This window comes from Triturus cristatus, chromosome 4_1, assembly GCF_964204655.1.
Source record: "Triturus cristatus chromosome 4_1, aTriCri1.1, whole genome shotgun sequence".
Taxonomy (NCBI): Eukaryota; Metazoa; Chordata; class Amphibia; order Caudata; family Salamandridae; genus Triturus; species Triturus cristatus.
The window spans coordinates 320,109,608-320,127,326 of NC_140585.1; the positions used below are offsets into that span (position 1 = coordinate 320,109,608).

The following is a 17,719-nucleotide window of genomic DNA, read 5'->3' on the forward strand; positions in this document are numbered from 1 at the left end:
CCCCCCTCCCCCCCCCAAACATGGCAAGGTATCGATGCATTGCATAAAGAAAGTCAGTGTAAGGAGCAAAGTTGTACATCAGAGCTGTGTGTGTTGATCGACACCTGTGGATGTCACCGATTCAAGGTCAAGTTCCAGCCCATGACAGGTGATGGTAGGCCCAAGGTCATTAGCGGATCTCCGACATAGACACCCCACCCAGCTCAGCTCTCACTGGGGCCACTGTCCGCTTGGTCTCTACAGCCGTCCAACCAGTCCGATGCGGCCTCCGGGAGGTCGAAAAAGTAGGTTCGTCCATCTGCCTCCACGCGCAGACGTGCGGGGAAGAGCATGGCATATTTCAGTTCTCTGGCACGCAGTCTTCGCTTAACCTCCAGGAATGAGCGCCTACGCTCTTGGACCGCACGGGTAAAGTCGGGAAAGAAAGTGACAACCGCATTATCCAGGCGGAGCGGGGGGGCAACTCTAGCGGCCTGAAGAATCGTATCTCTGTCTCGATAGTTCAATAGTCTGGCCAGTATCGGGCGGGGTGGGGCCCCCGGTCGCGGGTGACCCCCCCCGGCACCCTGTGTGCCCTCTCGACCACGAACAGCTTGGAGAGACCCTTTGGTTGCAGTTTCGTTACGACAAGGTCCTCGATGAACAGATCCACAGCGGGGCCCTCCGATTTCTCCGGCACTCCCAGCACACGTATGTTGTTGTGCCTCAACCTCCCCTCATAGTCATCAAGCTTATCCTCTGTGGATTTGCGGAAAGCTTGAAGTTCCTTAACGTCAGATTGCATTTGCGAGGTGTCCGCTACTAGATCCGCAGTGGTGGTCTCAAGGTGTTTTACCTTTTCCCTATATTTGGCGAGGTCCGCCCTGATTAAGGACACTTCAGAGGAGAGGGTGTCAATGGATGTTCGAACCCCAGTGATTGCTGCTAGTAAGTCTTTCATGGTGGGTTCAGAGGGGTCTTGTTCTGCACCAATTTGTTGTTTGTCGCCCATCTCCTACCGTTCCGGTAGGTCCACTCTCGGGAAGGCGTAGCGGTCCAGCCGGTTCTGGTGGGACACCTTCGTGCCCTTCGAGTTGGGCATGGTGAGTCCCTGGTCCGTCCACCGAAGACACAGAACCGGCCTCTCCAGAACACGTCACTCGTGCGGATGATCACGGAGAAAGCCCCACAGCAGAGGACACCCAGTATATCCGCACAGCAGAGCCTCACAGCTGCCCGTCCACCCAGCCGGTCCAACGAATCCCGTCGATACCTCCCCCGCAGCTACACTGCAAAGAGGCCCGGCAGAGTGCACACCAGCGCCTAGGGGCTCAGCGGCTGTCTTCAAGCCTCTCGTCGCGTGTCCCCCGCGTGGCAACCTCCCTCCTACTATCTGGCAATACGGAGCTATGTGGCAGACATAAGGAACAGCGGCGTGGTTCCTCACAGGCGGGGCGCCTCCGCCAGCACAGAGGCCCAAGCCCGCCCATACACACAAGGGTACAGTTCCACGGCCGTAAATACGGTCCAGCAGCGCGTTCTCCTCCCGCTCCGGCGAGCCCCACTCCTCAACCAGGGATCTCAGGGCTCCACGTGCTCGCACGAATACAGGCGAGCGCTCCCTCCCCCGCACTACCGCCCGCCACAGAGAGGGGTCCGCCGCGTGTGCGGGTCGCCAATGGAGCCCCGCCGTCTCACCTGCTCAGCGAGGCTGAGAGCTCCGGAAGGGCGCAACGGCAACCAGGTCGCAACGCAGCTCTCGGTGATTATAGTTGGCACCTCCGCCCGATCTCCGGCCGGTGCAGCTCCGAAGCGGGGGGTCAAGAGGATGGTCGATGTACTTCTCCTCGCACTCGGTAGCCGCAGCCCCCGGCACCGCAATACTGCTCGTTTCCGCAGGGCTCTTCGCCGACCGGCAACTTCCGGTCCGGGGCGGCCGCCGCTCCTGTTGCACCTCGCCGGCTCACAGGATCACTTGAGCCCCAGGTGCAAGAGGGGTTCTTAGGCCCCAGATTAGGGGAACGTTTTGTAGGGTCCAGAGGCCGCGCAGGGGCCCAGAAAGACACGCTCGTGCACCGCTCGCTCCAAGTAAATCGATGCCGTTGCCAGAAGTCAGGATAACCAGCAGGATTTATGTTGGGGAGGAGGTTTTGGCGGAGCTGAAGAGCTACGCAGCCATCTTGCTCCGAAGCTAGGCCACGCCCCTCAAGTGTGGACTTTTTAAAACTTAAAATATTCACCAAAAATCAGCAGTGTAACGAAAATACTCACCTGCTCTTAGGTGAGCTCCCTGTGCTGGATCTTGGTGCCCAGCACTGACTCTGAAAAATACTTACAACTGTACTTACCAGTAACCCAATTTTCTCCCATAGGAAATCATTGACTGTTTCTCTGTGAAATTTCTTCTAAGTGTCAATTTCTGCAAACTTTAAATGTTCTTTAAAAATCGTATAATATCTGAAAACTTAATTGCTTACCTGTTTTGGATAAAGGTCCCAGTACTGAGTCTAGGCACCCAGTACTGGATTACAAAAGTAACGAGAACATACTATACCTGCAACTTGAACTGCCATAGGGAATCATTGACTGTTTTCTATTATTGTGTTTAGAATTGTGTTGCCTTTTGCAACCACTTGTAACTTTCTACAAAAGTCGATTGCATATTGCAAAAGTATTTATATAAAGCATCTCATTCTGAGAAAGTTTATTTTAATACCTATTGTTGGTTCTAAAATAAAACAAGCATATATTTTTTATATATAAACCATTGGCCTAGAGTTAAGTTATTGAGTGTGTGAAATCATTTTGCTTACTGAGTGTGTGCAACAAATGCTTTACACTGTCCTCTGATACTGCCTTACTGCTTGACCAAGCTACCACTTTAGAGAGTAAGGTTATATCTAACTTTAGGCTCTGCCAAACCTCTGGGGACTGTGGACTCTGTACACCCTGTACCTATTTGGGAACAGTATATACAGAGCCACTTTCTCACAATGGGTCAGCCCCCTTAATCCTTTTGCTGTCTTGCACAGTGAGCAACATTATTTTGCCTGATCTGATGGCTACAGCTGTCTAAAAAGGAGTGAAGTTTAGTGTGTCCGAATTGTTGTACCTGAGCTGCTGCTCCACTTTTTTTTTTCTTGCCTTTGCCAATGGTTGTGTCTTGATAGGATGCAGTAGACCTATCATGTGGATCTACTCAAGTCATGTTTTATATTAAAACTCGCCCAATTTAAGGGAATAGTCGACTTTGACTGAACCATGGCATCAAGTTAGAAATTTAATTTTCTAACATTAATACATCTGCTGAGCAGTTATGAGTTCTGTTGATCACCAATGAATTGACTAATAGTAACATTTTCTATTTACAGTATTCCCAAACTGCAAACACTGTTGAAGCAAGCACTATAGAAAAATAGGTTGTGGTTTATACTTTGTTGATAGTACTAAAGAGTTGAATGTGTCCAGTCTCTCACAGGTCTGAAATTTAAAGGTGTAGCAGTTCAAAATTGAAGAATCTTTAAGCAGCTGGTTGTAATAATCTGATAATAATAATTGCAAACCTTCCTCTGCTATGTGTATCAGTTTGAACCTTCCTCTGCTATGTGTATCAGTTTGACATACCATATCATTTCTTTTTATTCTTGTAGGCGATGACAAGAGTGAAGCTTGATTTTTTGGATCAGCTGGCAAAATTCTTGGAACTTCAAGGTTCTACTCTGAAAATCCCAATAGTGGAGAGAAAACTCTTAGATGTGTATGCTCTCAGCAAGGTTTGTAGGTTGGTGTGTTTTATGGAAAGCAGTAGCGATTGGTAAATTATGAAGTGGTTGGAATATTTTGTGATCTGATTTAAGATTCTAAACACCATGTCTGAGTTATTCTTCTGAAGTCAATGAGATCAATCTATCTGAGGTGACTGATTTCTGTCCGGAAAGTCCAACTAGGGCACATTTTTACTGTAACCTTATATTGTTTTTTGTTTATTTTTTTGCCCTAGACTGTTTCCAGTGAAGGGGGATTTGAGATTGTCACCAAAGAGAAGAAATGGTCCAAAGTAGCCAGTCGGCTGGGTTACTTACCAGGGAAAGGCACAGGTTCACTTCTCAAGAGTCATTACGACCGTATCCTGTATCCATATGAACTTTTCCAGTCTGGAGTCAGCCTCATGGTGAGATATGGTTGGGATTGGGACCTCAGCAAATGTTTACTTTTGAAATAGGAAGATTTTTCATTACCTGGCATCTTCTTAAGACTTAAACAGGTATTCTCGAATCATGGCATGGAGCTAAATTAACCTTTACCCATTTCTGCTGCCACTTCTAAGAAAGATGCTGGTGGTCTAAGCCAATTTCCGTACGGTAGAAGCTATATAGATGGCCATCTCCAATCAAAGAAAAAGTAGACCCAGTTTTTATCTAACCTACTCAGTTAATAGGATGTGGTTTTTTCCCAAGACAAACCAGAGTATGTTTGACAGCATTTTATCATTCTTTAAAAAGTAAAAGCATTTCTTTTCATAGTTTGATGTCATGCAGGTTCATTATGTGAGCCTGGTTTCCTGATTGGTTATATTACCGAGAAAGGTAATCTGTTCGTATCTGATTTCTGACTTCAATGCCTGTGTTGAGATCCTGGTCCTACACAGATAGAAATGATACCTACACTCCAGCAGGGGGATGACTATCCAGCCGGGGCTCAAACCTGCGATCCTACGATCAGTGAGCCTGATGACGTTCTGTACTCTGATCCTATAGGGCATCCAAAAGCCAAGCTTGAAACTTGAGGAGAAAGTGGAAATGGAGGAGCCCACCACTGACACCCGGGCCTCCGCAGAGCAGGGCATTAAAACGAAGGTTCCTTTGAAGAGATCAAGGCGCATCAAGTCTGAGGTACGCACATCTCGTCCAAGGATGCAGGGAACGATCACCTTGGATCAGTTCTCCTTCCAGTACATTCGTGTCTAAAGCACTTCATTAATGGTCTTGGAATCTCACAAGAATTTATCATATGGACTGAATGAATCTAGGCAGATTTTGTTTTCTATGGCAGACATGCTATCTAAATATTTTCCTTGACTGCAGTTAAAGAAGCGTTCCACTTCAAACCTAGGCAAAAAAGTGCTATATTTTGCTTGCAGCTTACTTATACTGTACTAGAATAGAAAATAGTTTATGTCCAAAGAAAATAGGCAAATTCAGCACAAATTACTCTAAAAGGATTAGCACATCCCGATAGCAGGTGCTGCCATATAACTCAAAGGTCTGGAAAAGAGTAAATGCATGTAAAACCATCATGAAAATGCCTTCCTTGGAAACCGAGTTCGTTTGGCAAGAGTGTGTATTCTGACCGCATTAACTGTTTAAATGGGCACTTTTTGTTCTTTTAAAAATGACGCCTGAAAAATGTTCCTTTGATGAAATTTGTAAACTTGATGTTGTCCTCTTTTAGTCAGTGGCTGTCACCCTATCTCAAAAGGCTTGCATGAAAACCTGAATGTTGTATTTACAGAACGAAAAGGCTATTTTTACACTTTGCTATGATTGGTTTTAGCATGAAGTTGGCTTGCCTTTTTCTGTTATCCTAAATCTGTCCAGCATTTAGCAGCAGCATTTTTTTCAGATGGTACCTCACTTAAATAGGTGTTTTTTCACAGAGCGTGCTTAGTTTAATTTTCTTTTGTTTTTCACTTTGTGTTTCTGCGTGCAAATTACAATCTGTTTTACATTTTTTGCTTCATTTGGCTTTCATGACATGTTTGTGACTGTACTAAGCTAAGAAATACGGAGTCAGCATGTAGTCAATGAGAAGATTGTTCTAAGAATTAGAAGAATTATTTTGCTAAGATAGCAGCCAAAGTAAACATCAAGATGGTCCATCTAGTACTCTGGGAACCTGCAGGCAATATTTTTAAGATCGTACAGTGTGGAAGTGACGGAATCAGGCTCAAGTTCATGAATCCCTGGATTGTCCCCCCACTTTTCCTTTTCATTTATTCAAATGACAGAAGTAGTGTTCTAACATACGGCCTAAAGAGATGTGGGATTAGTGTATACCCAAACTACTTCAAACATTTATGCATGTTGACATTGTTGTATTTCTTTCCAGAATGATGCATCAGAGAGGGGTAAAAACACAGAGCTTAAGAAACTGCAGATATTTGGTGCTGGTCCGAAGATGATGAGCCTAGAGGTGGCAGTGAAGGAGCGAGAAGGTGAGTGAACCTGTGCTCTGAAACCCAGATACTGGAGTCAGCTGTGTATTGGCAGTTTGGTTTACAAGACAAATTTGTTCAAAGAAGTTATTTTTTATTTGCTAGAAGTATTCTAAACTTAAACATAGCCTACTCGTCAAGTCGGCATTCCTAGTTTAGAATGAGTTGACGACTATCCCTTTACTAAGTGTGGAACTTACATGTATTGTCTTAAAATAGTTTACATAATCAAACCGCTCCTTTACCGTCCCGATTTTGTTAGTGTTTTTGTGCGTAATCTGTACTTTGTAGTGAGGGTGTCTTTGAGGCTATGTGTTTGCTCCACACAGATTGTGATCTTTAATTTGTTTAAATGTATGCTTTAGCATTGCATTGTAATTTTAAAGAGCTGGCTCCAGAACAGCTGACAAAAATGAGCAATTAGTGTTGATCTAAGTCTTATTAAAGCAGGTTAACAAGAACCAGCTTTTCACTTCCAGATGGAGGTGGAACAGGGTACTTGCGAATGTGATCCGGAAGCAATGGGGTTTCGTTAGGTGGGCCCTTCCCATAATGGATTTATTAACGCAGAGTACTGAATATTCCTTTTTCTTTTTAACCAAGTGCTTGCTATTTTCTGCTGTTGTCTGAGGAGGTAGCTTGGGTTCTTTTTTTAAGGGGGGAAAATTATATTTGTGACATATTAATATATACATTTTACTATTTTAGGATATTCCTGCAAAGAAAACAAACCTCAGTATTGCCATGTGGAAATAAAACAAGGTACTTGAAGCAACACATTCAAAACTACATTTGGAACAGTTGTTCTGCATTCTAGATTGTTCTGAGGTGATGATGATTAAATACTATTTTTTTAGAATGCTAAAATTTCACTAAGGTTCACTCCATAATAACGTCTTGCACTATCCATTGGCAACCTTTTCGCCATCCTCTGAAAGATAAAAACATAAGTAGATCTGAGTGTAATTTGTAATGTGTTGGCCTCTGTACACCATCATTTTCCAAGTATTTGCCTTTGTTTTTGCATATTTAAAATAAATAGCTTGTATATTATATAGGCTTCGTGCTGTACTTTTGCTGTGTGTGGAAATGCATATAGCAGCTGTTGGATAGATAGTCATCACTTACCTTTGTTACATCTTTCTGCCCTGTGATTGTACTTCTTTTGGATAGCGCTGTACGTTTTCCCGAACAGAGTTAGACTTTCATTATATATTTGTAGTGAGACATCGGATATCAAAGAATCACTCAAAACAAAACCTTCTTTTCAAGGATAACTACAGTCCTCTTTACACATCGCCTGAGACAGTGCATGCACTTAAAGAGACATTTTGTCAGCTTACAGTGGGCCTATAGCCGGCCCAATGCTTACCATTGGTTGGCTTTATCGTTGCTCTTATTGGTTTGCTTCTGATTTGTTATTGTGCATAACCTTCATGTCCTCTTCTTCTGTTTGACTGTCCCATGGAGCATAGCTCATGTACTTGTGTACTTCCACTGCTTTTATTTTGGGAGTTGCTTTTTTCTTTTTTGTTCATGCACTCTGCGAGAATGCATGTGTTTGTGAGCTTTTTCCCTTCGTGTGCCTCCCCCACACTCTGTGTCACGCTCTCTCACCTGTATTCTTCGGTCTCCCTCAGGCGCTCTTCTTTCCCACTCCTGTTGTCCATTCCATGTTGTTGCTTGCCCCCTCTCACTATCTGTTATTGCTTGCCCTCTTCCGCTAGCTGTTATGGCTTGCTTCCACCCGCTGTCTGTTGTTGCTTGCTTTCTCTCTCCCTCCTCCTGCTGCCTGTGTTGTTGCTCACCCCACCCACTGTCCATGTTCATGTTGTTGCTTGCCCCCTCCTGCTGTCCATGTTGTTACTTACCCCCTCCCACAGTCTGTGTTGTTGCTTGCCTGCTCCCTCCCTCCTTTTGCTGTCTGAATAGTTGCTTGTCTCCTCCGTGTTGTTGCTTGCCCCTTCCCGCCTGCCTCCCATTGTACGTGTTGCCTCTGCTGTAACCCAAAAAAATGCTTTGGCCTTGTCATATTGCTTTTTAAGCAATGCACCAGTCCTTCCTCTCCCTGTTGTGGTTGCTTCCCCAACACCCTTTCAGTTGTTGCTTGTCCCCACCCTCCTGCCATAACAACAAAACAAGCATTGAAAATGCAATAGGTCTCGCCTTTGATTAAGTTAAAGCCATTTGCTTTGCCATTGGTATTGTATAGCAAACCAAATGGCTTTAACTTAATAAAAGGCGAGACCTATTGCATTTTCAATGCTTGTTAGGTTTAGCTTGCGCTGTGCTTGTGAAATTTATTGTATTTATTATATCTTACAAGGGTGCTCTTATCAGTTTCTGTAGCCAAAGTACTGTGCCCATCCGCTTTTGTGTGAAATTTTTATTATGCATTTCAAGAAATCTTCGTGGTACCCAGCATGACTACATTCTTATTTCATCACACATCACACCACCCCTCCAGTCTTTTATGACTCTCTCTGCCTTCCTTGGATTCAAGGCACATGCGTGACTTTGAGGCCAAGAACTCAGCGGGTGCTAGAATGTGGGAACACTGTAGTGTTCTTGGTCCGCAGCGTTGGCAGTCTCCTGACGGCTCATTTGATACATTTTTATGTTTAACATGCGCATCGCTTATTTGGCTTTGATGCGTCCGTTTCACGCCGGCTCTGTCTCACTCACACAGCCTAAGCAGCAGAAAAGGAAACCTATAACTGAAGAATACACGATTAGAACGAAGCTGGTGTTGTAATTTTTCCCATTCTATGATACTACCAAATGTTATTGTCTCTACATATACAAATCTTACAGATTTTATTTCTACACAAAAATATCACTTTCCTTTATAGAAATATAAGAAGTAATATATCAAACTGATTTTTTAAATGGGACCAGGTCTACATTGTGAAATGCAGCTCTACTGTAAAATTGCTGCTACAGGTTTGCTTTGTCCGGTCAAAGAGACTAGCCATCTTTCAGATTTGGTGGCGCAATGTGGAGTGATGCAGAGAACTAGCAGCAGGGCGGGGCTGGCGATCCAGTCCTCTGTCTGTCAGCTGTGTATTCGGTTCACCTCTTGGCTGTTACTCCGCTGCCGGTCTCTGTGACCGTGTCGAGCACCTACCACGGCAGCTCAGAAGATCAACGAGGCCCAGGAGCACATCTCCAAAGCAGAGGAATGGTAGCTTGATTATAAATGCAATTTTCAAAATAGACCTTCTGATAAATCGTTTATTTCTGGCTGCTGTTCCCACATTTTATGTGGACTGTCTTAAACCCCTCACAAGGGACCACCTCCATGATCCCTTGTGATCTTTTTGCCTGGTATAATAAAAAGGCTAATGCTGGGTGATGGAAGTATTTACAAGATGCTTCGGCACGTTTGCACTTTCTACAAACATTTACATTTTCAGTAATTTTATTATGTAGTGATTTCAGGCATGGGTAACGTCTGCCTTAACTTCGAAGTTCAATCATTTTGCATATTTTTCTACATGTGTCATGTCCACTCAGTGTTTACTTCTAGCCACACCTTTCTTTTCGGGCAAAAAATGAGAATTCTGTTACTGCTTTGAAGGGCAGTATATTCTGATGTGTAAGCTTCATTTGCTAAACACGTTATCATTACACTTGCCTCGTTGACTGTTTGGTGTGTCATTCCACCTACTTTCATTGTAGTGTATTAGAGAAAATGTACATTTCAAAAGTACACTGAATCATCATACGTTTATTTACTAATCTCATACATGCACCTTATATAGTATTCAATATTTGTATTGTTTGCTGTTTCACTGCTGCAAGCTTTAAGGTTTCACCTGCACAGTGGATTGGCTTTTCAATTAACAAGTCATAACACTTTTATGGAGTTTCTTAGCTTACATTGCATAACTGCTCACCAAGTTAAATCTTACAACAAAAGATTATTATTAATCAAATAGATGAAACATAATGCATTTACCAGTGCTGTTATTTTTTTTTTTTTTTTTTTTTTCAAAAACCTTTATTCAGTCTGAAATAAGCAGTACACAGCCCCTGTGCCTACAACCAGCAACTGGCTGGCAGCGTAGTATATGAACTTGATGATGGTGAAATACACAGCTGTCCGCCTACAACCCCAACGGGGGCCGGCAGCGTCACAGTGGACATCAATGCGGTGGTATGATATTCAACGGGGCTGCAACATACTATACGTCATGTAATGTGCATTTGTCATTAACCTAATAAACCAGTACAAAATTGTGCATAGGTTGGATCCGCAAGGTGCGGTAACCTCTCACGCCATTCTTGAGGAATATAGTACATCATAGTCACAGTGGTGACACCTTAGGTGCCGAAATAGGCATGAGGGAGGACCCCAGTCCCACCGCCCACCCGTACCAGCGGAGTGGGGCGCGCTAACTCTCTAAGGGACCAGCGGCTATCTACGGGAGCGCCGGCCTGCCGGACCAAAGCGAGACCCAGGACATCCCCTACCCAACCGAGTCCCCACATCCCATCGCCCAAGTAGTCCGACCCAGTGGAGGCAGCAGCGCAGAATCCGGGCAGTCGTGTAAGTGAAGGTCTACTATATCTGCGGGTGTGATAATAAATATGTCGTGAGGGGACCCCAAATATCCAACGGTCTAGACGCTGTAGGCAGTAGCTCAGCATAGCAGAGCAGCGTGTCTTGGCAGTGCATCATGTCTTTGATCCAGTCTTTGTATTTAGGAGCCCTGCCCCTCCCCCACCTGCAGGCGATCAGCCTCTTCGCAAGGAGGAAAGCAACTGTGGCAAACCGACGAATCGGTTTCTTAATGGTTTTCGTGTAACCCAGAAGTGCCTGCACCGGAGATGGTGTCAGTGAGACTCCTATCATTTCCGAAATACCGGAATATATCTGTCGCCAATAGTCGGCTATTTCCCGGCAGCCCCAAGCCATGTGCATAAAGTCTGCCGCTGGCGCGCGGCAGCGCCAACAAAGATCATCCCCCCGGAGGCCCACCCTATACATGTGAGCCGGAGTACAGTAAAGCCTATGCAGGAACTTATAGTGGATAACCCTGAAACGACTACTGAAAGAGATCTGTTCGGTCTGTAGGCAACAAAAACTCCAAAGGTCGTCGTCTATGGGTATTCCTAAGTCAGCCTCCCATTTAGTACGTGCCCTGCAGGGTCCCGGATCTGATATGGTGCGTGTAGAATGATATAGATTGGAGACCGCGTGTGCCGGAGTGACCGCTTTAAGCAGCTGATGTAAAGGTTCTAAAGTGGGTGGTTCGCCAGGGAATCCCTCGGTCAGCGCACGCACACCGCTACGCAGACGAATATAAAGAAACGTATCCATGGGAGTAGGTGTGAGGTCGGCAAGTATGTGTGTCTGTGATCGAAATTGTCCGTTCTGATATAGGTCTCCCCACGTCTTAATGTTGAGTTTGGCCATGAACTTCTTAAATAATTGTTCCTGCAGCATGGGTAGTAGGGGATGATATGCCAGGGGAAGCAAAGGAGAGTATAGCAGTGTTATGCGGGCTTTTTTCGCTATATTCCGCCATGCGAGGAATGAGCTGGAGATTGTGGTATGGTGTGCAGCCCTAGTCTCCGGTGCACTAAATATGGCCCCCTTCAATGGGATGGGATCTGCTAACCAATGTTCCACCGCTATATGTGGCATAAAGGGAGTGGGGTGTATCCAGTGGTGAACATAGTGGGCCTGAGCGCTATGATAGTAAAGTTCGAACTCCGGTAAGTCAAAGCCCCCCTGTGCGAATGGACGAGTCAAGATGTCCCAGCTCAGGCGAGGCCGCTTCCCTCCCCACACCAGCCGAATGAGCTCGGAGCGCAGAAGTCGGAAAAAAGACTTGCCCGGATAATACGGTATATTTAAGAAGAGGTAAAGTAGCTTGGGAAGGACCACCATCTTAATTAGGGATGCCCGTCCCGCAAAGGAGAGAGGCAGCGTGATCCATCTGGGCACGCATGTTTGGATATGGTCAAATGTGCGGCCATAATTCATCCGCATCAGTTCATCCCGATCTCGAGAGAGTAGTATGCCCAGGTACCGGACCTAATCAGCACACCATCTCAGGGGGTAATCTAGTTGAAACGGCTGGGCGGCCGCGGTGAGCGGGAATATAGTGGATTTACCCCAATTAATGTGTATACCTGACATGCCCGCAAACCGAATGAATTCCCTCAAGATAGGGTTAAGATTAGAAGCAGGGTCGCGGATGTATAGCGTGATGTCGTCCGCATACAGTGATATAAGCACTTCCCTCTGAAGACATCGTAGAGCCTTGTCACGGTGATGCTGTCGGAGACGAGCAGCAAGCGGTTCCATCGCTATGGCGAACAGCAATGGAGATAGGGGGCACCCCTGGCGAGTCCCCCTTGATATATCAAAGGCCTCAGATATCCGACCGTTCACCCCCACCCTAGCCACTGGCCTTCGATAAAGGATACCGATCCATTGCGAGAATCCTATTGGCATCCCCATGTTCCGCAGGATACATTGGAGATAATCCCACTCCAGGGAGTCAAAGGCCTTAGTGGCGTCCAGCAGGACAGCCACCAGGGGCAAGCCAGGGTCCACATTTTCCACTATAGAGAAGAGGGTCCGGAGGTTGTGGGAGGTGGCTCTGCCGGGGACAAATCCCGCTTGGTCGGACAGTACCAGGCCCTCCAGTATCAACTGCAATCGATTGGCCAACACTTTGGCCAAGATTTTTGCATCGCAATTGATTAGTGAGAGGGGACGGTAAGAGTCGCAATATTGAGGCGGTTTCCCGGCTTTTAGAAGCGAGGTAATTAGGGCTTCCTGCATGGAAGGGGGGAGCGCGCCGGACTCATGAGCCTCTACGTACACCTCGCGAAGCACTGGTGCGAGGAGATCCACGTATGCCTTGTAGAAGTCCATAGGCAGGCCGTCCAGGCCAGGGGCCTTCCCGGGTGCCATCTGACTGATGGCATCCCTAATTTCATCCAGACTTATGGGTTCAGCCAAGAACTCCCGTTGGCGGTCTGAAAGCCATCCCAGCGTCAGCTCCTTCAAGTATTCGTCCATATCCAGTGCACCCACTCTAGTAGTTGAGTAAAGGGCCGAATAATGGGCAGTGAAGGCAGTCAGAATCGAGTCTGTGTCTCGCAGAGGTATCCCGTCGGCTCCCTCCAGCTCCAAAACGAAATTAGAGCCTCGTGGGGGCCGAACCACTCCAGCCAGAAACTTCCCGGGCCGCTCTCCCTCCCCATAATCCCTCGCCCTGAAGTATTTGCCCGGAATTTGACCTCTCTCTCGGCGGTGGAGGTGTAATCCGACAGTGCCTTCCGGTATTGTGCCTGTGTGTCTGTAGTGCTGTTACAATGGGTATGTCTAACAGGTAAAATTCCAAACTCTTCAATAGGAGTGGTGGAAGTGAATCTAATGTTTGAAAAGAGAAGATGTAAGCCTTTCAAGTCATTTTAGGTTGAGACGCCTAACAGGCACAATATGCAGGATATTTGTCAAAATAAGTTTTGAACTGTTAGAAGAGAGGTCAACTGGAAATAATCTAATTCCCATTGAGCAAGGAGGATTTCATGAGGCCCACTCGATAGTGGATCACTGATTTGGTTTATGGACCATTGGTTGCTAGTCAATTGAGGAGAATCAGAGATTAGGTTGTGATTTTCAAACTGCATTTAATTTGGTAGAGCAAGGGAGTTTGTAGGAGAAATTGAGGGTCTAGAACATCACAAAATGGACTAACACACCCTATGCAAGATTTTCAAGCCTCTAATTGGCCCCAAGTGGAATTAGATCTGTTGGGGCACCTATCAAAATAAAATCTACATTTGTAATACACTTCGACAAGGATGTGTATTGGCATCTGCCCTTTTTGGGCTCTACCATGATGACTTGTTGTGGACTTTGAGAAAAACAAACTCTACTTTATGCAGATGATTTGATTATGCACTTACTGGATTCTAATGCAATGGGCCTTCAAAGAAAATGTATACCCTATCCAATTACTGCAAATCACCCAAGAGTAAATGCTGAAAAGATGGATGTAATGATTTTTGGTAATCAAAGCAATATTACTACAGAGTCGTTACATACTAAACTATTACACAACATTTACTCTTTTAACTACTAGACAACCCAGTTTACAACAAATTTCAACCTCACTCATATTAGCAACATTAGTTAAATTCAATCAAGTATTTGGAGGACTCACTTGCTCCACTCATTAAAGCTTACATGGGCAAAATTCTACTGACAGCAATCACTCTACGGATTTGAAATTCAATGTTTTCATCTCAGCCTGCATATGGTGTTTATAGAGTGCAGATGCCTTAAACAAATTATAAACACACCCTTGCGTTATACAGACATTGCATAGAAAATCAAATCTTACCACCTGAACAGAAATAACGGTAACTTCTATGTTGCCCTTCTTTTACAAGCTAACTTTGCATGACATTCCAAACAAAATTTCAAGTCTATGTTGGAAGGAGGTGAGGTATAGTTAAAGGAAATAGGCTAGAACGCTTGTAAACTATATAAACAGCCTTAAAAATAACCTAATACAGACATATAATTTAGTAATCTGTGAACCCTTTCCTCACTAAAGTTGTTTTCAACAGAGCAGATTTACCTGTCTCACTAAAGGAACTATTAGGATGTCGGTCAGACAGTCAGACAGGACTTCGATGGCAGTCCAACCAACAGCCCTTCGGTCCAACTGCCTGATTACAACCCAGACGTTCAGACCCCAAATGGTCGGGGGAAGACTGCCGCCTCCAATAGGATCTGTGATCCTGTCAGGGCTGCGGCCAGAATCACAATCCCGAATGGAGGCGGTGCTGAGGCAGGCACAGCTGTCAGAATTACGATATCTCTTTCAAACAGCCTTTTCATGTTGGAAAAATCGCCATGAAAAGGCTGTCGGAAACTATTTTTTGCGGGCCCCAAACAGGGCCTCCTTCCACGGTGGGCCATTGTAAAGTGGCCTAAGGAGCAAATGTAGTGCCCAAACACACCATCATGCACCGCTGCCATGCACCACATGGTGCATGAATGTGCAGGAAGTGCTCCTTTACACAGCAGCTTGTGATGTAGCCTTTTTCCTGGGTCGCAGCACAAGCCACCAAATAAAGGAGCACTTTGCGACCAGCAGCCTGGCGATGGAATCATAATTCGGCAGTCAGACTGCCGACTGCTTGTCGGGAGGTCTCCTGACTGCCCCAATAGCAGTCTGTGGTCCGACCGACATACATCGTAATCAGGCCCTTAGTAAGGAGGGGGATTATCTTGGGGAGGGGGGAATCCATTGCCCTCACTTTGACATTTCTTGGAAACAAGAATGCATTCCCATCTACCTTTTCCTTGCCCGAAAGTAAACTAGGAGATGAAGTCCAAATCCTGGTGACTTTGTTCACCATTCAGGGCTTTTGCTCTAAAGTACAAGCCAAAGAGATTATGTAAATCCATTCTTATAATGTCACATACTCAATTATTAGTGTTTTAATACATTTTTCACTGTTTTTTAAAATTCTTGGAAGATTTTTAAGGCCTATTTTTATAAAAACATTTTACCTTGCCAAGGCAAGAAGCAATTGATTTTATAGTTATGTGTAATTTTGATGTTGATTAGCTCAAATTTTAACTGGGTGTAAAGAATATATTGAATAATTTTGTATTATTAGAAATATGTAACATTCTATATAGAACATTGTCTCAATAAACGTATTCTTACTACCTAAGGAAAGTTTTTATTGGGTGAATCAACTATCAACGTAGTTTCTGAACAGTCTTGGGTATCCATTCAGTTCTGTTCATCTGGATGCATACACCTACCTATCCAATGTTACACTTGGTGCAGAAGAGAATACAGAGTCAGTAAGGTTTAACTATTAGATTGCTTTCACTGTAGGGATCATTGGTATCAGGCAGGATTTGCACTCAGAGTATCAGTTTACAGATCTGCTAAGTTTCTACAGTTAACAAAATAAGACTGGTACGTCCTGCAAGGAGAACCACTGCAGCAGAGGATATCCTGTGGTGAAAACAAGCTGCCGTCACAAGATCTGCTCACCCTCCTCTATACCACAGCTTGGAATGAAGAGAGTCTACTGCTGCTAAGACCACGACAATCACTGTCATGGTGTCAAATTCCTTTGTGAGAAGGCATTAAACAAACGGACATCTGACAAAGAATTCAGCGTCTCTTTTTAAGCTCGCCCTATATGTGCAATGGTCGACATCACATATTATAATACAAAAGTTTAAAAAAGCTTCAAAAACCGTCCTATTTCGACTTCTGAACTAAAACAGTAACAGCCCTCTGCACATATCCGAAATAAAGTGGCAAATTCAGAGATAACAGTTCATGCATCAAAAGGTTTAAAGTCAAAAACAGTACATAATCACCCATCACCAAGTGTGAAAATGTTGCCAGAAGCTCAGCCCAGGCTTATGACTGAACAATAGCTGTCCTTTGACATGGCAGATAGAGTTTAAAAAAATAATGTTGAACTCTCACATTATAGAAGGGTGTGGTCCCAGCACTTTTACATCAAAACAGTGTAAGGTTATGTTAAAGCAACATACATAGAAAAGATATAACTAAAGGATATTTAGCTCAAGTGTTATTTAATCACACCAAGCACCTGATATTCATGAATAAGTACATAATTTTCAGCAAAACATTAAAACGTAACGTTGGTGTGCCTTACTGAGTGAGGTAGGAGAAGGGGGAGGGGGGTGATTCGTGTGAGATAGAAAGGCAAGTGACAAATATAAAATATAAAATAACACAATCAAATTGTTTAGCACGCTATTCAGTGCCACATGTTCGTAATATTAGTTCATAACAATATGCATTACACTCATTTACATAGCCATGTACGAAATAAGGTCACGGTGTAATAATGCACTGGTGGCGATACTGGCATCAATGGTGCGTCGACGTTTCAACCCCTGTAATCATGTAGGTTGAGTCTAGTCCTTACTAACGGGGTCTTCCTCAGGACAAGAGTGAGAGCAGAGGGGCACCTAAGAATAGAGTAAAAGTGATGTCAGATCACACCAATTGAAATGACCATAAAAAACGTGAGTGAATCAATATATATTTACCGTATCTGATTAAGGAAAATGCCCGATTGGTTCCATTTTCCAACAGAGACGATAGGGCGTCTAGGGCTCCGAACAAGTATGGGCGAGAGTGATGAACACCTGCAGAGATGAGATGTCAGTCGAGGGTGGCCTAATAAAAGGGCACTAAGGCAGAGAATCCGAACATTACTACAACATACTCAGAGTGAGGATACGAATTCCAAACAAAGTCTTTAAAGCAGAATAAATGCTGCTATAAGCCATCTGTCAATCAGTGAAATAAATCAGGAATACTGGCTGGAGATTTGGTTTAATTACTCTAAAAGAGAACGGAAGGACAAAATCAGCAAAAATGACCAAGTAAGTTTTATCGTGTAAACACATACATTGTCCGGTCGGCAGACAGAATACACATGGACTAATTCCGATTAAGGAAACTCCTTGTGCAAGGAGAA

General features: G+C 44.5%; 1 protein-coding gene across 7 annotated transcripts in view; it reads left to right on the plus strand.

The window, feature by feature from the left end:
- The window catches only part of KDM5A (lysine demethylase 5A), a 1,031,636-nt gene that overhangs the window by 110,474 nt on the left and 903,443 nt on the right, over positions 1-17,719 (plus strand). For 5 of the 7 annotated variants that reach the window (XR_014981238.1, XR_014981239.1, XM_085652271.1 and 2 more), the window contains exons 3-7: positions 3,630-3,752; positions 3,980-4,150; positions 4,737-4,871; positions 6,088-6,193; positions 6,902-6,955. Coding sequence is in view for 5 of the 7 variants with exons in the window: in XM_085652271.1 (XP_085508397.1) it covers positions 3,630-3,752; positions 3,980-4,150; positions 4,737-4,871; positions 6,088-6,193; positions 6,902-6,955 (589 nt within the window). In the remaining 2 variants the exon portion in view is untranslated. The remainder of the gene's footprint in view (positions 1-3,629; positions 3,753-3,979; positions 4,151-4,736; positions 4,872-6,087; positions 6,194-6,901; positions 6,956-17,719) is intronic. The other 2 variants (XM_085652274.1, XM_085652275.1) reach the window with 1 other exon arrangement.